The 26955-nt window shown below is 39.8% G+C and overlaps 1 protein-coding gene across 1 annotated transcript in view; it reads left to right on the top strand.

Annotated features, from left to right (window-relative positions):
- Positions 1-23909, top strand: part of pex5la (peroxisomal biogenesis factor 5-like a) — an 85609-nt gene extending 61700 nt beyond the window's left edge. The window contains exons 8-14 of the mRNA XM_068707124.1: positions 6912-7028; positions 8698-8841; positions 11235-11305; positions 13068-13286; positions 17295-17460; positions 20171-20328; positions 22813-23909. Of these exons, the coding sequence (XP_068563225.1) occupies positions 6912-7028; positions 8698-8841; positions 11235-11305; positions 13068-13286; positions 17295-17460; positions 20171-20328; positions 22813-23014 (1077 nt within the window). The 3' untranslated portion in view covers positions 23015-23909. The remainder of the gene's footprint in view (positions 1-6911; positions 7029-8697; positions 8842-11234; positions 11306-13067; positions 13287-17294; positions 17461-20170; positions 20329-22812) is intronic.
- The last annotated feature ends 3046 nt before the right edge of the window (positions 23910-26955 follow it).

Genomic DNA, 26955 nt, shown 5'->3' on the forward strand with positions numbered 1-26955 from the left:
AAAATGCATCACTAAAAGCCACGTAAGGGAGACGCTAGATGCGTCTGCCACGTGAGTGAGAAAGTAAACACAGGAAAGTCCTGAAGAAGGTCCAAGGAGAGCCAGAGAAGAGGTTTAGTTGTAGTCTAAACTAATAATTCTCACAGCAGTTATTTCTTCGTTCAATTTTTGGGGACATTTTTTTACCATGGCAAAAACAAAGACAAAACAAACTCAAGTGTGAAAGTATTAATTATTAAGCCCACAATTATCAGGTGACAACACATCGTATGTCATGAGTTAACTGCACTAATGCCCGGGCCACAGTAGCTCTATGTGTTGTTATCACAGACATCCATATTGTGTGGAATCGCATTGTCTGCCAAAATGCATTGCTAGCACTTTGTCCACTGAAATGTATTGTATTCATCTCTGAGTGACATTATCGGGACTCCAGCTTCCTATTTTTGTCTCGCTGACCGAGGACTTGGCCTACGCAGCGGAGCAGTGGGTGGCTCATTAACATTAAAAGGCCAGCCTGGCTCTGGAGATGAGGAGAGCTTTTTTGTTTTTTTAGGCTGCTCCATGTCACTGGTAAATAATGAGATTTTCTGTAGTGCAAGTCCCATGGGCAAAGTAGATAAGTAAACCTTATTCATGTGCTTGACTTCCTCCAAAGGTTGAGTCTCAAGTTAACACAACTCAAACTGATGTAAACAGATAAGGTTAGAGTTCACTGGAGAAGCGTTCACACACGGAGACATAAGATTAAACATTTTTAGTGAACGTCTCACGACAATGTCTGATTTTGGCAGCAAAGCACTCACTCCAGGAATTGCAAAACAATGTTAACGCAAGAAATTAACAGACATTCAAACATCCTTTAATATTTGCCAATTAAATATAAGGTAGCTGCTGTAATTTAGTGGGTCTTAACAATTCTATTTTCAGTTGTACAAACACTGAGAAAGCAGAAAAATGACTTTACTTGCCTGAAATAGCGTGCTTTGGTTGTCAAAAGCATCAAAGCCTATAGAGACAGAACACACGGGATACAGCTTTATGTTGCAAGTTAAATATTGTTTGCTTGGAAACAAATGAATATGTTGCTTAATATGGGTGAACTGTGACCAAACGGTCCTTCGAATGCTATTAAAGATGATCATTAATTCTAAATGAAATAAAATAGCTGTTTTTTTACAATCATCATGATTTTGTTTTCCCAGTCAGGGTACAATATGAAGCAATTGTTTTGTACCACTTTCTATTTTAGGACCATCCCTTTCTGTATTTTTGCTGACCTACAGTAGAAAGAATCATCAAGTTCTGCAAATTACCTTCCTGACAGTGTACGTTTATTTTCACTGTATTTATTATCTCAGTCAAGCTGACTAAGACACACTAATTGGATTCTAACGGCAAAATATAAATATACCTTTTCTTAATGTGGGTAACACCAACAGCCAAGGGTATGTATAACCTTTAACATGATTATCTATGTTTTCAATAATGTATTCATGAAGTGACTAATGAATCCCCCACCCACCCTCCAACCCACAGTTCATTTCCAAACATTGGTGACATATTTGGCGGCAGGAAGCATTCTGGATGCAATCCATTTCATGTAACACTTCATCAGACCTGCTGAAATTAGAGTCACAGCTATGGGCTCGCTTCTGTGATACACAGGATATAAATTACCTCGCCGTATCTTTGTCTCATTCCACATAATTAAATTGCCAATGCCAGTGTTAAAAGCACCCTTCACAGCATTATTAAAATACGACTAGATTTCTTGTAAATTAAAAATACACGTATGCATATTTTCTCCATTTTAATACTGCGAGCAATTAGATGTCACCCGCGGTGCAATTAGGAGGGCGAACAAGTTACACACCAGATGGGATTTCACAATGCAAACAACCAATATTTTATGAGACGCAAATAACGAGATGATGGACTGAGGCACAGTGTAAATACAGGTCCACACAACGATCGAGAAATAATGGTAACAAAAAATGTAGACTAGATTATGTAAACGAGCATAATAGCTGTTGCATGAGAACCATTCACATGAGCATAAAGCTGAAGACTGCTGTGCAGTGATTTAGCTCAGGGCTGACAGGTGGAACAGTTGGTCACATGACATCCACTACAAAGGAACAGGGAAATCTCCATTTTATGTTACTTTTTTCTTCCACTTTATCTCAAAGGGAAATATTGTACTCCACTACGTTTACTCAACAGCTTTTCAAGCTGCTTTGCAAAGTTCAGAAACATAAGAGCAGTTTATGAATTATTATGTAATGTTACAGGTTAAACTAACAGTGAATAAAGTAGTTTAAAAATAGCTCCTTCTTGACGAGGTACATCACAAAAATGCTGCAAGCACATGAATGAATTTAAGTGTCCTGCGATCTCATGGCCCATCCCTCATGGGATCATAAGACACCTTCACAATACATCAATATTTACAGGACAACAGAGAACAGCTCCCAGCTGGTCTGGTCACAAATCAATCTTATAATAAAAAGGCAACAACAATAGGGCTCATACACCCTTTATTGATACAGTACAAGGTGTTCTTCCTTAACGTGCATTCATTAAATAAACTGTCAATTTGAAGCTCTCTTTTTTGAAATAACCATCTCAGACGATGCGTCATCCATATCCAGCGACTTGCTTGTATTCTGCATATCATTAGACAAAACATAAAGTCTACAGTATAAAGGTACATGATACTCACTTTTTATTTCTCTCAGATGACACCGTGAAAGGATTTGACTTTATTTTTCCGAAGCAGCAAGTTTCAATATAATGATGTACCGGCTCTAATCTCAGCAAAAATAGACCTTTTTTCCTTAGATGGATTCATTTTCATAAATAATGTGGTAATAATCCAATAATATAATTTGTATAATTCAGTCATATTCAGAATCACATACATTGTACAATTTGAATTATTGCAACTTTAAATATAAGATCAAATGCTTTTTCAAAAGCAATAAAGCGTCTTACTGAGACAAAATTTCATGATATTCATATGCGTTGGAGTTCCAGCCCTACCGCTGCCTCCATACATGTAGTTCCTCCACCTCAGGAACTCTGATAGCACACTTCCAGACAGCGCAGACAGCAGCGACTCACCTTTGGGCAATTTGTCTGAGAGTCAGCAGCCTGCAATTACCTGCCATCTCTCACCATCAGGAGCCACACTATGGCCTCCATGTCAATCACAAGACTATGAAATGTGGAGATGAGAAGACCTTTGACAGACACACACACACACACACACACACACATATATTCGTACAGTAGATATTTCTGACCCTGCACTCCTCTACAGTTTCACTACACACACACACACACACACACACACATATTTACTGTACACAGTACGGACATGTACTGATGAGTTTCTGGCTAAAGAGGACTCCATTAGTCACAGGAGGCTGTTCTGCTCTGTTTGGCATCATTCTTCCCGGTTTGCTCTGCCTCTGACAGGAAGACTGCCAACAATCATAGACTCCGCCAGCTGGAAGAAAACTCACATGAAAAACAGGCATGACGTTAACGTCGTCCGTAGTGGCGATGCTGTATACGCCAGGAGAAAAGGCATAACACTCTCCGTGAAGTTTGCTGGAAGTGATGAGCCCTGGTGTGTTTTATAAGTGGTGAGCACTGCGTTTAAAAAGTAGCCATTTAAATGCTACATTGCTTGTCAGCAACAAATCATATGGTAACTTGGGAGGCAATTTGAGTCAATTAATTTGGCATGCATGGAACACACTAGTCATAGTTTTTAATAAAAACTGAACTCCTGGCATTTGCTCCTGGTGGTCTTCACCACTGTTTTAGAAAAAGGAAATAACAAGAGTAACAGGCTAACCAGTTTTTTCTTTTTTTAAATTGGTGCTGTGCGGTGGATCTAATTTCTATGCCAATGTGAAGAGTGGTTCATGTGGATTTCATAAATTAATATATGAAGTATATATATACATACATACATACAATATAGAATTTAAGAAATATATATATATATATATATATATAAATAAATACATTTTAAAGAAAGTTTGAAATGTTAAATTGGAGATGTCTTCAGATGGCTGTAAAGAGACTCACCACAGTAAAAGAAAGTAAATTAGGATTTAAGAGTTCACAGCCATGGTAGCAGCTTTGTGAGGCTGTACTTTGTCACAGCACTGTTACCATGCTCACAATGAATAATAACATGCTGAAGGTATAATGATGACAATCTGGATTATTTGAGTTTATTGTGTTGGAATGGTAACATATGATAATAATAAGTATGGCTGATGCTGATGGGAATGCCATTAGTTTAGTATTTGGTCAAAAGATAAAATATTAGACAAAACAAAATCTAGACCTGATGGTGGCGCTAGATGAAAAGTCATGAGATCAATAAAGTTGTTACAACTCTGCCTGACAGGAACATGGATTTCTACATAGAATTGTATGGCAAACTGTCCAATAGTTAGTTGAGACATTTCACCAAAAGCCAAAAATGTAAAAAGTCAGGGGATCACCAAAGTTAGAAGGATTGATTCTCTACGAACCATGAATCTGTCCAAGATTTAATGGACATCGATCAAATGGTAGTTGAGATATGTAAGTCTAGAGCAAAGTGGTGGACTGACCGACCGACATTGTCACACCACAGACATGACTAATAAAAGCATTATTTTTATGCACCACAATTCTGTTGTCCAGTGTAATTCTGAGGCTCTTCATAAAAGTTTCATTACATTCTATTGGTAAAAAAAGTAAAGTTATAAATATCTGTTTGAAGGAAAAATATAAGTTTATAATCTTCTGTGGAAAAGTCGCCACATGGCCCTTTGTATCAGCACTAAAATAGACAGGTATGCAGTGACAGGATGGTAAAACAGGACAGATACTATGTGGGCCTGTTTCATACTTAAATCCCTTGATGCAGCTTTTTGAACACCCTGAAGCTGTTTCAACTCTTCTTGGCTGAGGCAGCTAAACAGAGTGTTGCACAAGTCAAAGTGAGAAGAGAAGATAAAGGCACGCATAATCCTCTCGCTATCACTACAATTCATGATGGCTCTAATTTTAGCAGTACACCTGAGATGAAAAAAACCCCTAAAAAACGTGGCTGAACAAGTTTTTTGCAAATCTTTCAAAACTACTACCTACAGAGGCTAATCAGACTCCTCTGTTTTTGGAGGCTTCTGTTTACTTAACCAAGAACAGTAAACAAAACAAGGAGTTATATCTAAATTTAAAAAAAAGAAAGAATATTAATATATAATATGTATTATAAGATGAAAATGTATGTATTTATTTGTCTAGAGTGAGAAATTAATTGGGGTGTCATCGGCAAAATAATGAAAGTACATTTCATGTTGCATGATTAAAAGAACTAAAAAGAACACCTCCACTGTGATCCTTGATGTGTTTTCAATATTGATTTTCAAGTTTCATACAATGAGTGCAAACATAAGAAATAATTTGGTACGTCATTATACTTTTCACAAGGTCTTGGTATTTGTATAGAAACAACTTAACCTTCAGTTTGAATATGGAAATTAAAGTTTTTCCACAACACTTATCTTGCACCATCACAATTAACAATCAAACTCTAGAGGAAAATCATATGTCTGACTCATGATTATACTTCCTTGAGTTGATCTTCACTCTGCCTTGCTCATTGACTGACTCTTTTCCAAACCACTCATCTGGTCTGATTCAGATTTCAAGCCTTTATCTTCATCTAGCTAAGCTGATTATTTAAACAAATGAAACACACACACAACCCTCACTGAAATCCAATCAAACTGGGTTTTGAGGCAAAGTAGAAGTGAAGAATATCTTCAATGTTCTTAAGTTATGAAATAAGCCAAACTCATCATCCAAACAGCATTACTGTGACGACAACTGTTGATTGTTAAAGTGCAAAACTACTTCTGGTGTCCGTTTATTATGGAAATGTGCACAATTCTTATTTGTGAGAAGAAATTATTCTTTAATGAATATTTTTGGACTTGTGTGCAAACGTCTCTTTGCAATGACTTGAAGCCCTTACTTTTTAAAGCCGTTCATTTCAGTCATTTCCCATTATCCCATTACGCTAAAATATTAAACGTGATGTGCATTGCAGGCAAAGACAATAAAGGTTGTATACCAAACGTTTTAGATTTAGATACTTTCAATCCATGCTGGTTGTTGTTAATTGAAGTCTAATAGTGTGAGCTTGTGTCTATAGGTTGATCCTACAGACTTAATTTCCTGTCAGATAGAAAATGAAAAGCTATTCCAGAAGGTGAATTGGCATATTCAACTTATAACCTTCACGGATCGGTGAAATGCCAACAAATAAGAGTTCAAATGTCAAACTAATAGAGAAGTTAAGGCACCACCTAAATGTGAAGTCGATTGACATGCATGATAGAAAAGAGTTTTGTCTCTCAGATGACAAATGAGCATTTTGTACATTTCTTAACTGATCATATATGAAAATACCAGGCAGTTTTCCAGCTATACTGAAATTATTACTGTAAACTCACCTTTAACCGCATCAAAAAACATGAATACTTTAGATTTAGTTACTGTTAAGTATTCATTCATTTGTATTTTTTAAAATAATTAGTGTATTGATTTTCTGTGGTGGGGCCACACATTTGTTTGTAAGTGCGAATAGCTCTGACTTGACTTGGAAATGTGATGAGTCATCACGGGTGGAGGTCCATATGTTACAGCCAGTCAGCCGGACAGACGTGACATTTCCAACAGTAGGATGACAGGAAATTACAGAAGCTGTTATTCTACTGTGCACTAATCACTCATTCTCTCTCTTTTTCCTCTCCCTCCCTCTCCCCCTCCCCCCCTCATCTCTCCATCCGGCTTCCTCCCACTGTGCCCTCCTCTCTCTCTGATGGCTGTAGTCAGATACCGAATTCTGGGATAAGATGCAGGCAGAGTGGGAAGAGCTCGCTCGGAGGAACTGGCTGACTGAAAACGAGCAGGCACAGATTCCCTCCTCTGTGTCTCCACATGAGAAGGTCACTATCATTACAGCATGTGCAGAAATGTGTCCTGATGGCACTGATGTTGAGATATGCAGTACTGACAGCCTCTGTTCTCTCTGAGTAAACTATGCATGCCTGTCTTGAGCTTAACTGTAAAATGAGTTACCCAGCATTTGGAAAAAAAAGTAATAAAGTATGTTTAATGTACTTTTGAATAACACTTTATGTAGAAAATACACCTGAATCATGCATAACTCCCAAAGTGGGACTTCAGTGGACAGAGCACACAATTACCCCTATTTGCCTTTCCACCCAATATTAATAGGAATAGTTCAACATTCAGGGAAATGCACTTATTGCCTTTCTTGCAGAGAGTTAGATGATAAGATCAATATCATCTGTGTCTGTATCATTGAGCTCTAACCAGGAAGTGATTGACCTAGCTTAGCATAACGACTGGAAGCAGGGGGGAGACAGCTACAGTAAGCTGTTCCTGCACACTGCTAAAGCTCACAAATGAACACATTCTATCTTGTTTGTCTAATCCATACCCAGACAGAGATTTAAAAAGAAATCACTGGAGTCGTGCTGTCACCCCCAGAAGGTCAACACATCTATTTACATGCATGGATTAAACGAATGAGATAAAATGTCTGTCTTTAGTGGTACTGGTAGGTGAATTTAATTGTAGAGATTGAAGTATATGAAGTTAGCAGAAACGTCATAGCTGTGAACCTTGCAGTGCAGTTTTTTCACAGTTCAGGCTGGTTGTCAGTGAATAGGCTAAATGCTACAACTCCTCCAGTACCAGGACAAGTGTCTGGCCTGCCACGTGTGGGAGTATTACACTGTCTCAGAGGACGATCAGCAACAAGAACGTTGTATTCTGTTTGAAAAATACAAGAACTGAAAGAAAGCCCTGTTAAAGTTTGTCATCACTCTTACATTTAATTTATGCTAACATAAACAAAAAATTGTCGGCATTCCTTTTGCTAGCGGTTTCCCCCGTTTCCAGTCTTTATGCTAAGAAGCTAAGCTATGAAATGAGAGGAGACGACAGTGTTATCGATCCTCTCATCTAACTCTTCAAAAAGAGAAAAGAGATTCCCAAAATGTCAAACTGTGTCTTTAAACACTGATGTTGGGTGTGGAAATGTATCTTTTCACAGGAATTGAAACCATAAAAAAAGAAGATTACTATTTCATCCCCAGATTAATACACAGAATATTTCAGAATAGGAAACGTATATGGGATGATATAGCCTATAGTCTATCCTATGCATATAGCATCACCACGGTGTCAGAGGACAGAGCATATGGCTGAGCAGTATATTTTGTCAGCTGACCTTCTTATATAAGGAAATCATACGAGATCAGACCTCTGGGCTCTCTGATTGATCCCAGTGCAGAACTAGTTCTAAAAGAAAAAGCTGTTTCAAAGTCATCACACTCAGAAGCGGCCAACAACACACCAGGGTAATCAAAGTTTGAAAATGCAAAGTGTAACATTTAAAGAGAACAGACAAATCCCGGGGAGCTCAGCCCAGGTTTGATGTGAGGCAGATAAAAGATCAATTCCTGCTGCTGGAGCTTTGCTTCAATATACAACTGCACAGGACACCCTGGTTGCCCTGGTTTGCATTTGAATATGGAAGAGAGAGAAACTGACATTGCCACTGTCCCTATTTTTTTTTGCTGACAGGGCTACTACTTCCACACAGATAATCCTTATAAAGACTTGCCTAACGCATTTGAAGAGGGACAAAAGAAGTCACGCGAGGGAGACTTGCAAAACGCTGTGCTTTTGCTGGAAGGAGCTGTCTTGCAGGACCCTCAGGATTCAGAGGTGAATTCATTCATCACACACATATGTTTTCCTTATTTAACCAGGCATGTTAACCTTGGATACATTCATATTTACAACTGGGGGGATGGAGTTAAATTTACAGCACAGATGGTCAATAAAACTGTAGTCCTGCACTGATCAACCCGACAGAGAGAATCCAGAGAGGAAGAACTCCTTATTGACCACACAGGCTGTATGAAGCAGATTTAGTAGGCAGCACCCACAGGCTAAACACTGATCGCCTGTAGAGGGCAATGGATTTTTTTTCCTCTTGCTAGAAGAGTTGTTTACTGTAGCAAAAATATTCACATCGTTCATACTCTTGATGAGAATTTCCATTTGCCCAGTGAGCTGAACAATGGCTCCATCCGCAGGTTTTTCTCCTTTTTGTATTCTCCCCGTTTCTAAAGAAGTGACCTCTTTGCAGGCTGAAAGAGCAAAGCCTTCATACAAAGTACTTTCGGAATCCCCTGGAATATAGAAATGTGCCAGTTATTCCGGGGAGAGGATTATCCCACGGTGTATGGAACTAATACGATTCTAAAATTCCACCTAGGGCGCTTAGTGGCTTATTGCCCCACTGTGAAGACCTCTGAATCATTCAGGAAATTTTCGACCGTAATTCCACCCTGTGGAACAAAAAATGCATCTACAAAGATTAGCCTTAGAACAGGTTATTAAGGGTGCCCTTACAGGCACAAACACAGAGGAGCAGTCTCATAATCTTACATTTTGGATGTAAGGGTTAGTTACATCATTGTGTGCCCTCTTGTGCTGATCAAGGGTACTTTCCATTTGCATGTGCCTGCGGAGGCCCAACACTGGCACAAAGATCAACCACAGAGCCTCTCACACGGTCACATTCAACATTTACTGAGCAAAAACTCAATAACCAAAGGCTAGTTGATTAATCTAGCAACTATTTTAAGTTATGTTTCAAGCTCCGCTACAACCTAAAATGCTGATTCGGGTATCGGTGGGTATGCAAGTCTATGCCCCGATTCATTATGACGTTATCATACGATTTATCAGCACATTTATGCTACACAGGAACAACAACACGTTTAATTGGCTACCTGATCTGTATATCCTGCCCGATCGGTACTGCACATGTGCAAACTAGTACTACAAGCCTGCGGTTAAACACTGTTGTGCACTTTATTTTTTCCCTGAAATTGTTACATTGTGAACAACAAATCCATGATGAAATCAGCAGGAGAGCTGAGTATAGTTAGCTGTAAGCAGCCGCTGGGCAGCACAGTCCTACTTGCTTAAATAACGCTGCTAATGTTAACGTTACATTGCTTTCTAGCTCTATTCAGTGAAAATGAGTATTGGGCAAAGGTAAATCATAACTTTATGATAATCTGTTATCTTTTGTTTTTGGCGAGAAACTTGAATAAATACACTTGTTTTAAGGAGATGTTTTCACAGCAATATAAAATAGATATTAGGGAGGAAATTATGATCTCTTCAAAAGGTATAATATGTAGTCACATTGTCGCAGCAGTTTGTAAACACAGCATTTAAAATTCACCCCTCCTCTCCATCTCAACAAGCAAGCGAGCAAGAAAGAGTAATTGTTTCACAGTGGTTACGTTCTAAAGCTCAAATAAACATATACAGTATATAAAGGAGGGATTATTTTTGTATCAGTCTAAACATTGTTTTTTACACTGACTTCTGGGATAGTGGTTGTTTTTAACACACTGCTATCGGAATCTGTATCAGGAAGTAGAAAATGGTATTGGAACATCTCTATTGAATATTTGGGGGTAGAACACAAGTCGTCACTTTAGGAAAGTGTGATTTGAAGTTTTTTATGTGTTGTTTTGTCCAACCAACAGTCCAAAACCCAAATATTTTCAATGATAAATCCATCATCACAACAGTAACTGAGGACTTTTCTGTTGAACGACTAATCATTCAACTTTTAATAAATGAGGAGTCCTCACCTAAATTATCACTGCATTTTTTTTCAAAGAGATAGAGCAGCATGTCAGCAAGTCATCTCTGATAGCGTCATTGAATAATAAATGGATTTCTATTGCTCGGCTGGTTTAACATCTGAGAGTATCTAAGGGAAACCCTCCAAGCTAAACACATTTTTTTAACGCACACAATTTCTAATCATAATTGCATGCACCCTTGTTTGACCTCATGAAAGTTTTCCATTTGATGGAGTTCTGAATGTTTAAATGCTCTGCAGCTCCTTTTCAGACGTTGATGTGTCTGAAATACTGGCATCCTTCGCTCCGTGCTGGATCTCACTCGTTGTGCGTGACAGACGATGCTGAGCTACTGTAACCGTTTCATCCCCTAGAGAACACCAGCTATGGAGTCCAGGTTTCCAACCTGCTGTTTACTGTTACCTGTATTTTGTTTCCCTGCAGGCTTGGCAAGTGTTGGGGACGACGCAGGCGGAAAATGAGAACGAGCAGGCAGCGATCGTGTCCCTCCAGAGGTAAGGACAAACAACTGCAACAAATTCCCATTTAGAAGTAAAATTGATAGACTGTCAGCTGTTATTGCTCTTCGTATGAAATTTGCCTGAGAGGTTTCAATTAACCTTTTTGGCAGCAAGAGAACTCAAAATTCTGATGTCATATTTATTGTCCTGAGGAAGAATGGCATCACCATTTTACTTTACTGTTTTACTTTACCAACTGGGTATTGGAAGGAAACATTTCTGTAACTTTTATTCCTAAAATAGAACCACTCCACATGAATGGTGATTGCACAGAGCCAGGGTAGGAGTCCACAATGGGAGGTGGCCCACTTTCATTCATAACACTGCTGAAGCCCTAAATTGCACCTATCTGAGAGTGTGAACACTGACGAGTCAACTGAAAACAGGAGACAGCCTTCCCTTTTTTTAGGGGAGACACAGATCGTCCATTCTGTGAAATTCAAAAATCAATTTCAAAAATGTAATTGCTGTTCTATGTAAATGAGTTTCCAAAGAATGTGAATAATTTATTTTTCAGTTGCTGCAAGAATCTTGCTAAATCCAATAGACTCATGCATATTCTGAAGCGGTATTCAGATCTCAGATAGTTTGCATGGTGTACATTTTAGTTTGTTTATTATGTAACAGCTCCATCTGTGAGGGAACTGTTTGGGTACGTAGTGAGATTAGATGTTTAACTGGCATTACTCCTGTTGTTGCTACACTGGCTGGCAACACTTCACTTGGCAAGCACCATGTTATCCTGCTCTATTCAGTTTTTTTTTTACTACTTCATTAAATATTGCCACACAGACAACAAAAACACATTGAAAATACACATTTTGTTTGGGTAATGTCTAGTTTTGCTTAGTTTGGGTTATTTTGTGCTTCGCTTTTGATGCAAACATACTGTATGATCTTTGTCTCCACAGCTCTCTGAAACATGTTCTGAAGGGCTGTGGGGAACTGAAGAGGCAAAAATGTGATTGATGTGTGGTTATGTTGCATTTTTTTAATGGACAGCCAGTTCTGTACACAAACAAATCTGCTAAATCTGGGACATGTCCCTGGATAACATGGCTGTCTGGTCACATTGGACTTGCTTAAAAATATGGATTAATTGAATTTATCTTTCCATTTTTACACTTTGTACGCATGGTACACATGTTGCACAGAAAACCACATCCTTGAACGTGTGCAGTAGATTTGAATTGCCTTAACCAAAGTTTATGTAATCGTCAGCCTCAGCACATTGCAGTGGGGGATTGAATTAATTTGGTTTGACTGAGATTATGAGGGTTTTCAGGAAGTAGTTGCATCTGCTGTTGCAAATCTGTCTTGAAAATCATTTCGATGAAAGCTAAATCTTGTTTTGGCCTGTCCTCCAGTTTTTAAACTAATCCAAGTTGTTCCTCTAACATAGCGCTGCATCTTCTCCCCCATTTCAATTACAAAAGCAAGCGTAGATCTTAGTGGCATTCGTCCGAATTATATAACCGGTGATGTAATTTAAGAACCCGCTACAAACGCACATCTCGCCGCCCTGGTACAATCACAAGAGCATTTTTTTTTTACTAAATGCAAACCTAATGCAAATCATCTCACCCTGCTGCTGAGGGCAGAGTACAGCTCATCCATCCAGAAATCATTAGCCCCCGCCTGATGTTCCCTTGCTTTGGCCTGTCCCAATTAATGCCTGTCAAATCTAGATTTTCCTTTGAAGTGCACAACTTACACCATATCTTCTCACCCATGCCGGGGTGCTGTGTCCATCCAGGTGTTTGGAACTCCACCCAAACAACCTCCCAGCCCTCATGGCTCTGGCAGTGAGCCTGACCAACACTGGTATGCGAAATGATGCCTGCGAGGCCCTGCTCCGCTGGCTGCGACACAATCCAAAGTACAAGCACCTGCTGAAGGGCAAGACCCACCTGATGGGATCCCCAAACTCCCAACGCAGGATGTCCACGGCTCCCAGCGTGGGCAGATACGAAAGGTGAAGTATTAAGACTGAATAGGCAGAGAGTTCAACAACAACAATACTTTAGAATAGACTATTGAGCTGTATTTATAGGTCTTATAATCTGAACTTGCAACAACAAGACATTTTTAACTTCTTTATCTGAAAACAATGTCCAGTGTCCAAACAAAAAGACTGATATTAAAATACCAAACCTGAATTTCAACCTTATCTAACAGTTCAGAGTCACTGAGTACTGGTGCTAAACAACAAATCGTATTTTCATTGTCATCACGATATGAACTTCGCAAAAGGCTGTCTGAAACATGAGGAACAAGAAAAATCATTGAATTTAGGGATGGTTAAAAACCAGATATTAAACGGGCCCCACGGGTAAAGAAGACCGTAGAATCTATTATCGCGTAGCAGCCTCGGTGGAGGAGCTCTACACTTATGTACACACACACACACACACACACACACACACACACACACAGTGAAGTCAGCAAACAGCAGATCAGAGCGGTCACAGTGGAGACAGTGAAGGAAACCAGGTGAGGTGAAGATTTCTCAAGTCTACTCTCGTATCTGTAACTAAGTGCAATAAAGCCAATAATTTATCAATACAACTGTTCAAATAACATGTAAACATATAGAAAGGTTACATGTTAATCTGCTCTATCCGCTATGTTTATTGCAGTGCGCTGGCTTGGTAATAGCGAAATGTTATGAACAAGATATTTTGTGGAGTTGCCTCTTTGTGGAGGCTCTGAATTACTTCAAAGCCCCAAACAATGACTGACAGGGCCTCATTTGATGTGAGTCAGCTGATGCTCCGATGGCGCCGTTCAGACATCAGATTTGAAATGCCAACACCACAGAACCAGCAATATTTTAGAAAAAGGTCACTATTTAGGTAACAATTTTGTATATTACAGATACCCCTTAACACATACATTTTTGTTTATGTGAAATTGGAGTCATGCGATACACTAGATGGAAGACATATTCCTCTGTTGGAGATCTTGGGCCAACAAAAACACTCTACTCGTAGTTATACAGTAGTGTTAACAGAAGGAAGCTTATCTTACGTCAGTCTTTGGCTGAGTAGAGACACTGTTCTGCAGAGAGCACACAAACCGTTGTGGTCATTTGACGCTCCAAAAATAAAAACTAGGTCGGTGCAGGAGCGTCAAAGCAGTTTAACACGAGTCATAACGCTTTTGGTGCGTATTCAGCCATTTGAACAATAAGTGTACTTCAAAACCAGAGTTTCTGACGTGTGCTCCAGCGTATTTGTCCTGGGTTTTTATTGCAAAGGGAATACGGAGTCATGACCGAAAGAATTAGATCGCGGGTACAAGCGGCCGAAATGGGTTTCCTCAGGAGGGTGGCTGGCATCTCCCTTAGAGGTAGGGTGAGAAGTTCGGTCATCCGTGAGGGACTCGGAGTAGAGCCGCTGCTCCTTTGCGTGGAAAGGAGCCAGTTGAGGTGGTTCGGGCATCTGGTGAGGATGCCACCTGGGCGCCTCCCTAGGGAGGTGTTCCAGGCACGACCAGCTGGGAGGAGACCCCGAGGGAGGCCCAGGACCAGGTGGAGGGACTATATCTCCAAACTGGCCTGGGAGCGCCTCGGGATCCCCCAGTCAGAGCTGGCTGATATGGCTCGGGAAAGGGAAGTCTGGGGTCCCCTGCTGGAGCTGTTGCCCCCGCGACCCGATCCCGGATAAGCGGTTGAAGATGAGATGAGATGAGGAATAACGGAAGGAGTAAAAGTGATAATGCGCTGTTGCTGACAAAGAGTACAAAAAATGTTGCCACCTTAGTGCAGACTACAGAGCCACTATGTTATTAGTTAATTACCTTCATAAAGTACAGACGTAACGTAACCCCTCAGCTACACAAGCTGAAACAAGAGTTGTCTGTATGTCTACCTGTTTAGCTTAGTTTGCCATGTATCTTTAATTTGGCAAAAGCAGCCTTCTACCTTCTAAAACAGTACCTGCAGGCCTGAATCCCATCAGCAGAGGGAGGAGGGCAGGATGAAGGACTGATACAGACTGATGTCTGTGTTCTTCAATATCTAGACTTCACTCAGGATTAGGATTTGTTTGCGGTGAAATATTAGTTATTTTGTATAGAGACGTTGCTGTTGTAAACAAATCAGTTGCTGCTCTAGAAAAAACATTTAGCCAAATTATATTTAAAAAAAAAATACAATTCTAATCAGAATTTAAAGACAATTTCACATATACATATACAGTAGACACACATATACATACACGTATATGTATATATATATATATATATATATATATATATATATATATATATATATATACACACACACACATAATACACTTATATGTGTGTATATATATATATATATACACACACACACTCACACACACACATATATACACATACTTATACATAAAAGAGAGTAAAGGCTTTCAAATATCACACTAAACCACTTTTTCTGCCAACAATAGGGATGTCACGACTCATCCAGGGGATGCGCTCTATTTATTCTTTGATATTGCTACATTGTGAATAACAAATCAGGCTTGAAATCAGCAGGAGGTGCTAATGGTAGCTGTTAGCGGCTGCACAGTCCTGCTGGGCTTAATAAGGGACCGTTTACATGGTGCGTCTAAAAACGCCGGACGTGCCACTTTCATTTTTTTCGAAGGTGCTTGAGGGGTTGAGCCCAAAACCTGCAAGCTGCCATGACAATGATGATGAAGTTGTGGTACTTTAGCAGTAAGTCTTACTGACTCAAAAAGGCAAGTCAAAACAAAGATAAATGGATTTCCAGCACCATAAATCTGTCACAGTGGCTTTACTGCTTGATTTGTCTGTGGCAATTTGGCTGACCTTTCAACCAGGAGTTGTGACGTCCTTGAACGAAGCAAGTTAAATGGTCAGTGGGACAGAGCATGAAGCTCGGAGTACAAAATATATCTGCCAGCTGTGATTGGTTGTTCCTTGTTACATGAGATGCAGTGCACGCTGCAGGATTCCAAAAGTTGCACTATTTTTAGCCATCTTGCCCAGAAAAAAAATGGCCGCTTGGGAACGCTTGTGGACCGTGACGGTGTCAGTCTCACTTTTGAGTGCCTTCTGCGCGTCTACATTGACAACAATGGATTTGAGGCCCCCTAATGGAGCTAACAGCTAATGTTAGCGGAGGTTCCATTGAGTTACATCATAATATGTTCAAGCTCTACTCAGAAAAAAATAGTATTCGACGTATCATGACATTATGATTATTTTTTCAAATGTAATTTGTAAAATTGAGTTTTTGACGAGAAACTTGAATAAATACAGTTGTTTGGGGGATATGTTTTCAAAGCAATATAAAATAGATATTAGAGGGAATTATGACCTGTAATACATAATTAAAACTACTAATGCCAAGAGGATTTTTTTATTAAAGCAAATATTTACATATTTACAATCATTTATTTCCCAATCATTTGCATTGTGTATTTTTATGCAAATAAACACATTATATGACAATAACAATGTAGATGAATAACATTTAGAATTTTTGACTTTTTACACCGACTTTAGAACGGGTGAACTTATTTACAGTGGTATCGAATCGGATGTCAAGAATCGTGAAATTTCACTGGTATTGGTATCAACTACTACATTTCTGATAATGTGACAACTCTAGCCAACACTGAAGACATGATTTACATAACCTGAACCAATGAACAAATATACTATTGGTCCTTCTTTTACTCAACTATCTTAGCATTTTTCCTCTTATGTCTCTTTTCTTCCCTCACTTTCTCTCTCATTTAGCCTCCTGTCAATCTCCCTCTCCCTCTCGTTTTCTTACACTTTGTATATAAGTTGACATGCAGCAGTACAGTGCACATCATAGCTTTGAGATCTTAAGAGCGCTCACTCAGCTGCCTTAAGTCACATTAATCCTTAGCTGTGTGTATGTGTGTGTATGTGTGTGTGTGTGTGTGTGTGTGTGTGTGTGTGTGTGTGTGTGTGTGTGTGTGTGTGTGTGTGTGTGTGTCCACAGTTCCCTGCTACCCGAGGTCAGGGAGCTCTTCCTGGAAGCAGTTCAGCACAACTCTGACAGCATCAACCCGGATTTGCAGACAGGCCTCGGAGTGCTCTACAACCTCAGCGGAGAGTTTAACAAAGCTGTAGAGGCCTTCAATACGGCCCTGTCAGTGCGGCCCGAGGTAGGACACATACACACACACACACACACACACAAATGCGGAAACATGTAGATTAGAAAGAATAAAGCTAAAGTTGCACAAACATTTGTCAGAGGCAGAGATGCAAAATACAAGCAATGCAAGTGCAAAATGCAAATGACCTAATTTGTAAACGTAAAAGCCAAAAAAGTTCAAATCTGCATCTTAAATCAAATACATAATTTAAATATAATTTGTTCCCTTTTTTGCCATCACTTATGAAACAAGCATTAAGTATACCGACATATAAATATAAATACAGTATATTGTAATACAACAAAAATCTAAATATACAGTGAGATTCACATATACTGGGTATTGTGCAATACACAAGAATATATTGCACAAAAGAGAGAGTGACCTACAGTATCATATTGGCACTGATGTTGTAGATCACCATATTTGTAAAGGGTCAGTTCACCTCAAAACATACAGTACTTTCCAATTACACCTAGTGGTGTCCAGCCATGTAATTATTTTAATTTACTTTCTGAAATTTTTAAATGTTTGCTGCTATTCAGTACATACTGGGGTCTCACTGGCAGATATCACTGTAAGCTGTGGTTGGTGAACACATGGATGCACTGGTCCCCTTGCAGAGACAACATGTCTGACAGCTGGTTGACTCCAGCTGGCACTCAGTTGTGCCAATGATGTAAACTCTGTGCCTTTCATGAAACACTATTTATGGATGATCAGAGGCTCAGTCAAATATTCACAATGGATACATTTTATAAAATTGGAAATCAGAGGATGCTGGTTGGTTTTCCTATCCTAGCTGGTAGCTGTTGATAGGTTGTCACACACACACACACACACACACACACACACACACACACACACACACACACACACACACACACGTGTCATCTTTGCCAAAATGTTTCCTGTACGTGATGTTATTTCAGTTATTACAGAAATAAGATTTAATTTTACACTATTGCAATAATGATGGTAATAAAGACAGAAACTACGACTACTGTTCTGTAACAGTACTTTTCTCCAAAATCTACAGGGGTTAGGAAAAAATGCCGTACAATATTGTGATATTGTACGGCATTTATCATTCCAAATCACAATTCACTGTTGAAACTAACCATAATACTGTTCCATGTATGAGCTATTTGAAGTTATTGCACAAAATACTTCTCATTACAATAATTTTTTTTTTTATTTTCCATGGTACATTGTGAATATATTAGGCCCCCATATATCAAATATACTGTATTTATTTCCATTAAATACAGCATTTGTGACAATCAGTTACATTTATAATCTTGGAGGGTCGGCATGCAAGCTCAAATTAATTCACTGAGATATTATGGCTGTTGCATTTTTTTGTTTTAACTTTGTAGTAAGAGCGCAATGATATATGCAATATTAATTATAATTGCAATAACAATATCCATGGGATTTTTTTGACTAACCTTTTATGGTTGGTCTGTTAGACTCTAAACTCATTAAACTGACTTTGAGAAATACATTCAGTACCAAAGATCTGCTAAACCCCCTCCACACACACACACACACACACACACACACACACACACACGACACTAAAGCGCACACTTGAAACCATGATCTGTCACACACCACATGTTCCCATGCAAACACGTACAGCATGAAGCCCTCAAGCTTGTACACATCCTCGGAGAGATGGAGCTACAAATATCAAGGGAGAGCTCATGCAAACAGATGCAATGAAGCACATCCAACTGTCACAGCAATATGTGAAGCAAGGAGCTGCCAAATGTGGCCTCATGAACTCTGGACTGGCACACATTTGCTCTCAGAGTAGAGCAGGATCTAGCACACACACACACATTTACGCAGACAACTAAAACCAGACTTTGACGCATATTTCATACACAACAAAGAAAATAAACACATAATTACAACCACAAACTTTTTCCCCCAATCTCTGCATCTCCTTCATGCAAATCAGTCTCTGTCCTCCCAGCACTGTCCCAGGCCGGCACGAATATTACTCACTGTTAAATCCAACCTCCCACATTTGACTTGGTAATATTGGCTCCCCTGCTGGAAAAAAAAAGCTCTGAACACAAAGGGAGATAATTATATCCCGCTGCTAGGCTTAGCCAAAGATGAAGGACCCCTATACTGTAGCAGACCATGACCTCTGTATGTGACTGTCTACCTGCAGGTGGGAAACAACAGCAAGGACACAGTGTGATGTAATTCAGCTCTCCTTAAAATACCCTTGTTAGGTTACTTTTTAGCAGGGAGCTGCATAATGCTCCAAACACTTCCTTGTTATTTGTGAAATAAAAAAATGTAAAACAGAATTATGCCTCACTCGCACACTGCTGTGTTTGTATAGGCTGAATGTTGTGTAGCAGTAGCAGATTATTCAGCTCCAGTTCACTCGCACTTTCCTGTTAAAGACACTGTCAGCTGCTTAATCAGGCTCTTTCAGAGATGGAAAGCATTTAAGACTTAAAGATAACTAAAGAGTTGTTGCCGATTAGTTTTGAATGTAGGCAGAAAGGAATTCGCGAGTGTGTTTACTAATTAAAAACATGCAGGAATATTTATGTGCGAACAACATTATCAACCCTGACAGCGTCTAAAAACACACGTCACAGTGAACTTTACCAAAATCAAACTTTTCATCTTCACCATTTGACATTGCTTATCACTCAACCAACACCACCACTCGCCCTCCATCCAGGACTACTTGCTGTGGAACCGCCTGGGGGCCACACTGGCGAACGGGGACCGGAGTGAGGAAGCGGTGGAGGCTTATACACGGGCCCTAGAGCTGCAACCGGGGTTCATTAGGTCCCGCTACAACTTGGGCATCAGCTGTATTAACCTGGGGGCACACAGGTGAGTGACTTGGGACTATAAGAGTTAGTTCTTTCACTTGTTTAAAGAAATGGAGTAGAGTTAATTAGGATAGCATGAAGAAAAGTCAGAATGGTACTTCCATTGATGAGAATATACAATCTAGTGAAGTGAGATGAATAGATCTAAACTCAGCAATCCACCAGTTATGCAGCAACTATGCAGCAAGCATACACAAATATCCAAATCAAGGCTGTGATTATTGATTAATCTGTCTCTTGTGTTCTCAATAAGTGATTAATCTGTACCAAAGTAGTGAAAATTGCACAGCCCAGTCAGTATTCATATTTCTCTTTTTATTCCACCAATGGTCCAAACCTTGAATATGATTAGTCAGCATCAAATCCTCACATTGAAGAGGCTGCAACCTGGGAATGTTTGTCATTTTTACTTACAAAATGACTGAAACAATAAACCCATTATTTAAATGACTGCTTATCAACTTATCATTGCAGCTCTAAGGTAATCTCTTGAATTACTATATATTGCAGATCAGATGATCAGATGTCGATTATAAAAAAAAAAAAAAGGTGTGGAGAAAATGTTAATTTTGCATGAGACAAAGGCCTGTCAGCCTTACCATAAAGTTAGTATTACAGACATAATTGTGTGAATTGGCAAAAACCTAGAGGGAAATACAATTCAACCCACAGCATTCATAATACCCAAACATGAGTATTCATATTTCAGAACTAGGAGGACAATATACCATGAGAAGATGGTTGAGGCTAACAGACTAACGTTAAGTGTACGGGTGTAGCGACATAATTATTCCTTCACAAACTATCCGTAAGCGACATGCGGAACCGTTAGAAGACAGGCTAGCTAGCTAATGAAGTTAAGCCATAGTTATAGCAGATTAGTTATGGAAGTAATGACAATAGTGTTTGCTAATGCTAGCTAGCTCATCAAATGATCTATAAGCAACAACAGTGTGAAGTGGGGCGGCTGTGGCTCAGGGCGCCGAGCAGGTCGTCCACATTTGGCGGTTCTATCTCCGGCTCCTCATGTCAACGTGTAAGCTAACTAGCTAAATTATTCAAAGGCAGCCACTTCATTTACCATTTTAGTTTGTGACAGCAAACGTTTAGTCATTAAATGAATGGAGCAAAGGGGCCCCCTTTTGAAAAAGGGTGTGTTCAAAATTGAGTATGGAGTAGGGTATTTAGCTTAACCTCCAATAGTCTTTTTGCTTACCTCCAATAGCCAGCAGTGTTCAATCTGTCTCTGCGATGTCTGTCTTCATCCCAACAAAATAAAGTCAACCAAATTTTGGTTTATGGTGCTGAAAGCATTGAAAAATGATACATAACTTATTTAAAAACAAGTATTTCAAGAAACAATGTATATCATTCTGGGCAGATTGCACACCTGCTGTGAGATCACCAGCATACGTTTAAAGGCTCTGCACCCACCCACAGGTGTTTTCAATATTATGGCTGATTAGACCTCTGCTCCAAGCACTAATAATAAAGGTATAATTTGTTGCGAAAAGGGGAGTCAGAGAGATGTCAATCGAATACAGTTCGTTCACACCCACATAGACCTGCCCAGTCACACCACAGATGTACAGCAAAGTTCATCTGTACACCCTATGTAGCCTAGTAGCCTAATAGGCAGTGCTAGATGCTTGATGACGGGGAGACTTGGACTAGTGGTGAACTACCAAGCTTACGCGCTAGTCAGCAAGAATCATGCAAGAGCGAGTCAGTCCCAATAGCTTTCTGTGCTAGCCGGCTTGCTAATTGTCACTTAACATGCCAAGTTAGCTTGGTCGCAAAGGTTCACATAGTTTACGCCCATAACATTTGAACAGGAGTACAATGGACATTCACATTCAAAACAAAGTAGCAGGATGGTCAGAGCGGTGGCCATTTTTATGTGTATTGTTTCCATTGCGACTGTTGTAGCGGGCTAACTTCCGTATAAGCTAAACCGACTTACGGCATATCGCCAACTCATTGTGGTGAGGTTTTGCAGTGATGACTAAAACCCTAAAGTAAGATTATTAAGCACCGAAAGTCAGAGGAAATGAGCAAAATTTAACAACTTAAAGCTTTAGCCACACACTTGCTACCACTGGATGAGTGTCAACATTGTTAGACCAAATTTATGCTACCAGTGTAGCATTAAAACATGGAGGAATTAGCAGGCTAGCTAGCTAACTAGTGTGCAGCTGGTTAGTTAGCTAGCTTGCTAATTCCTCTATGGCCACGCACTAAAAAAGAGGATGTCCAATTAGTCCAAATAAGGCAAATCAACTGTTGTGTACCATGGTACACAACATGTCTCTTGTTTGTTTGTTTGCACTATCCACTCTGCTGCTGTAATCCTGCACATTTCCCCCCTGTGGGACTAATAAAGGATTATCTTGTGCCGGGCCTGCGCAGGATCACTCATTGCAAAATTACCTCAACCCACACAGCATACCCTAAACCAATATTCCTATTATTGTTGCTTCCCCAGAGAGGCAGCCAGGAACTTCCTGACTGCCTTAAGCCTTCAGAGGAAGAGCCGGAGTCGCCAGCAGTCCCACCAGGTGATGTCTGGAAACATCTGGGCTGCACTGAGGATAGCTTTATCCATGATGGACCAGCCCGAACTCTTCCAGGCTGCAAATATTGGTGACCTAGATCTTCTCATGCGGGCCTTCAACCTAGAAATTTGAGGAATGGGAGGTAGTGACAATAGCATCTCCCCTCTCACTTACCCTTCAATTTCTACCCAACAGCCAAAAGCCCAAAGTGCACACATCAGAAAGGATTGGATCTGATGTTAGAGACAATAGTGTGTTTTTTTTATGCACGTCAAAATTATTTACAGTCGTCAAAGTTGTCATATTTTTTGCCCACATACTTGGAGCAATTCTGAGAACAGGTTCCTCCAAGTGCTTGAAGTAACTGCTTTGTGATGAATTTGCACTGCAATTTGTGATTTCCCTGAAGAGCACAAGGACGGGCAAAGATTGTACGAGCAATGCCTTAGAGAACACATCAATTAAAAACTGACTCATCCAATGGAACAGAGCTGAGCCAGAACAGACAGGCGGGCAGACAGTATGAGAATCTCACACAGGAACTCTCACATGCTGTTTGCAGAGAAAAGATGAGGTTTTGAGAAAGAAATGAAAAGGTTTGTTATCCAATTACTTTCAAAGACTCAAGACTCTCTCACCCCCCTGAAGGATGGATTTAGTGAGCAAATGATAAAGACTGCACCGTATGACCTGGAGCTCCAAATTCTGTTCCTGGCTTGTTTTCATCCTCTTGCAATAGAGAATAATTACACTGCATGAATAAGCATTTTCATAGATGGATTCTTGTTTAAAATGTACATACTTTTAGAAGATTTCCCTTTGCATTTCAGACAAACAGATCTTCCTCAACTCAAGTGGAATGTGCAAGCCAGGTTGTAAAGCCTTACTCAAATGCATGCCAACAACAATATTTCTATTTATACTATTTTTATGGCAACACGAACACACTAAGCATTTTCAAACTGGTTTTTGATTTCTTTAAATAACTGCCATCTTCTGAACTTGAAAGCTTTCTGAGCCATTTTTTTTGTTTTGTTTTGTTGAGTTTTTTATTTATTTTGGGGGGGGGGGGGGGCTCCTAGCTTCTCTTTGTTCCCTTTATGCTGACTAGTTGGAGAAATGCACACAGAAGCTGGGCAACATTCATCTGCAAATCCTTCATTAGTGTGGAAACTTTCAACAACAAAGCAAAAGTTTTTACTGGTCTAAAAATGTTTCTTTTCTCTTCTGGGATGGCTTTAGTAACTCACATTTGATTTGCACATCATACTCACGTTTTTTTGACGGTATTAATTTCAATACAGTGTACTAACAATACAGGTAGTACACGTGTAGCTGCAAGCCAAGACCTAAGAAAGCTTGGGGTACTTCTTAATGCAGTCATTTGTTTCCTTGCTGCGCCTCCACAGGCAGCTAAGCTCATACATTGAATTAAATTAGTCTGCCTCAGCCATCATGCATGATTTATATATTTATGTAAGCTTCGCCAGGATGCCGCACATATTTAAAAAGCTACTTGTTTTACCATCTGTAAACTTTTAATCACATGAAAACATTAAGTTGTTGTGAATCCACAAAACACATGATTGTATGGAGCCAGTTATTATTACCTCCACCAGGGAGGGTTATGTTTTTGTTTCCGGTTTGTTTGTCTGTTTGTCAGCAGGATTACAAAAGAAAAAAAAACAGAAAACTACTGGACTGGTTTTCATGAAACATGGTGGAAGGGTCTAGCATGGACCAATGAAGAACCAATACATTTTGGAGCAGATACAAACATCATTCTTCACTTACTGAAACGTTCTTGGCTGAGGTCTGTGCTCTCGGTGTGCCCTTCTAGTTCCAGATAATTCCTCTGCACCACCACGGAAGCAAAGCTTTCAAACATGCTTTTTTGGGGCTTCTCTAGCGTCACTGTTGCTTGTGAGCATCACATTCCTGGCCGTGCAGGAGAGTAAATGATAGATAATCTGCTGTTCTGTATCGCTCAGCACCTTGGTGTTTAACAGGCTTGTCCCCAGTCTGCGTGTGCTGTAGAAAGTAGCTTTTTATTCTCAGATCCTATGCAAGAGGTCATGTTTTATGTTGCCATTCTGAATTTTCAGTTTGTCCCCGTCTGCCTCGGTGGGCCAAAAGGAAGCGGTGATTCTGTGCTTTTGAAAGAGCACTATCAGGGGAAACCAGAGACCAGTACGAGAGCCATTCATCATCCAAACTGTACAGCTTTGATGTCACGGTCTGTATGAGAAGAAGTGTTTCATTAGGAAGTTGGGGGAGAGCGAAAACAAGTGCTCATTTTCCAAGAGAGAAACGTGGTCGATACACATACAGCGTCCCCCTAAAGTGTAGCCGTCATGTTTTATAAACCTGTGGTGTAGCAATACGCCCGCCAAGTTCACTGACATACAGTATATCAAGCTTTGCTATCAGGCATAACTTTTATTTCACAGTCCACCACATGTGTTCTCTTTCAAACTTACCGTAGATGTACTTTGAGAAGAAAACTTTTTAAGTGCACAACTGGCAAACTGTAACTGTTGTCCAGCCAGTCGCATTAATATGTTATCCATTTGTACTTTCAACATAACGAGTAAGATGATATTTCAGGCTGAATCAGATGAATAGCTACTGCAGTCAAATACTTAAAAAATTTTTGGCAAAGTCTCTGTGGCCAACCATGATGTTTAATAGATCAAGGAGGCAGAGGGGCCCAGTGAGACACAGCACATATGTGCACGCTACTAACAATCCGCATCGGAGGGGGGCCGACAGTGGGCTGCACAATAGCAAAGGTAATGAGGCCGAAGCACGCACAAATTTATTCAGAGATTTTATTATGATGAAAGAATTGGCAGTGTGGCCTTCTTTTATTGAAATATGGAGGGGATATCCAGTGGTCTATCAGTGATATCCTGTTGAATATTTCGTTATCATTCAATTACTAAATAAATTCTTTTCAGCCACGCTAGCACCGCGGCTTTATAGATGGAAATGTCGGTCTGTTGGCGCACCACTTTGGTTAGGACTGAATTATCTCAGCAGCTGTTTGATGGATCGCCATGAAATTTGGTACCGAAACTCATGTTCCCCAGAGGTTGACTCCTGCTGACTGTCTAAACTACAGGATGGATTGCCATGAAGTTTAGTGATCCCCTGACTTTTTTTTTTTTTTTTAAATCCAGCATCATCATCAGGTCAAAATCTAAATGTGTTCAATGCATTGGATTATGACCAAATACCTGCCACACTAATGACATTCTCATCAGTCTCAGCGGTACTAAACATTATAGCTGCTAAACATCCCACTGTACATCTGTGTCAGCCAAGTGTTTGCTTCTGTTGACATCCTCCTCAGGCTTTTATCGTGTAGCCTATGTGCTAACGCTGTTGGCTAGAAGCACACTGGTCCAGCATGCTGAGCACTGTCCCTTCTGGTGTTTCATTTGAGATCAGAGTCTCAGCACATCCGAGACAAGTTTTCACACACTTTTCTCTCCATAAAACATAAACCCAATTACTAGTTCCGTGAGAGATTGTTGCGAGACATGGGAGTTATTCTTCATGGCCAGTACCCCTACATTTTTAAATATGAACTGATATTCTGTCCTTGGTCCTCCCAGCTGTCTTATATGTCAACAGTGTGTTGTAGAAATGCAAAACAAGATGTCTGCTAAGTTGTGATTTCCAAATCAACTCTAGTTTTCTTACGAGGTTGTAGACCTGCGCTTTTTCTTTTTGCAATTCAAGATACTGTAGTTGTGTTGAAAAATGAGAAATGTATTTTTTTAAAGAAACTTTAAATGGCTAGCTTAAAATCTAAACTTTTACTGTGTACATCGTACTGCAGCGCGTTGAGGATGCCTGGTGACTGATTTCTTTTTGTAGAACCTACCTACTGTACCTTCTCAGGTGAACTGACCTAGCTTAACGCATGCTTGTGAGGAACAGATCGAGGTTGATCGCATGCTAGAGCCTCTACATTTATTTTTCTGTTTTTCATTTGTATGCATGAAATACATGAAAGTGCTTGTTTTTCGCTCCCACTAACGTAGAAACATGAAATATATTCTGAG

The sequence above is a fragment of the Cebidichthys violaceus genome, unplaced genomic scaffold (assembly GCF_023349555.1).
Source record: "Cebidichthys violaceus isolate CVI_PGR_0920_01 unplaced genomic scaffold, fCebVio1.0.p SCAF_13, whole genome shotgun sequence".
In the NCBI taxonomy this organism is placed as follows: Eukaryota; Metazoa; Chordata; class Actinopteri; order Perciformes; family Stichaeidae; genus Cebidichthys; species Cebidichthys violaceus.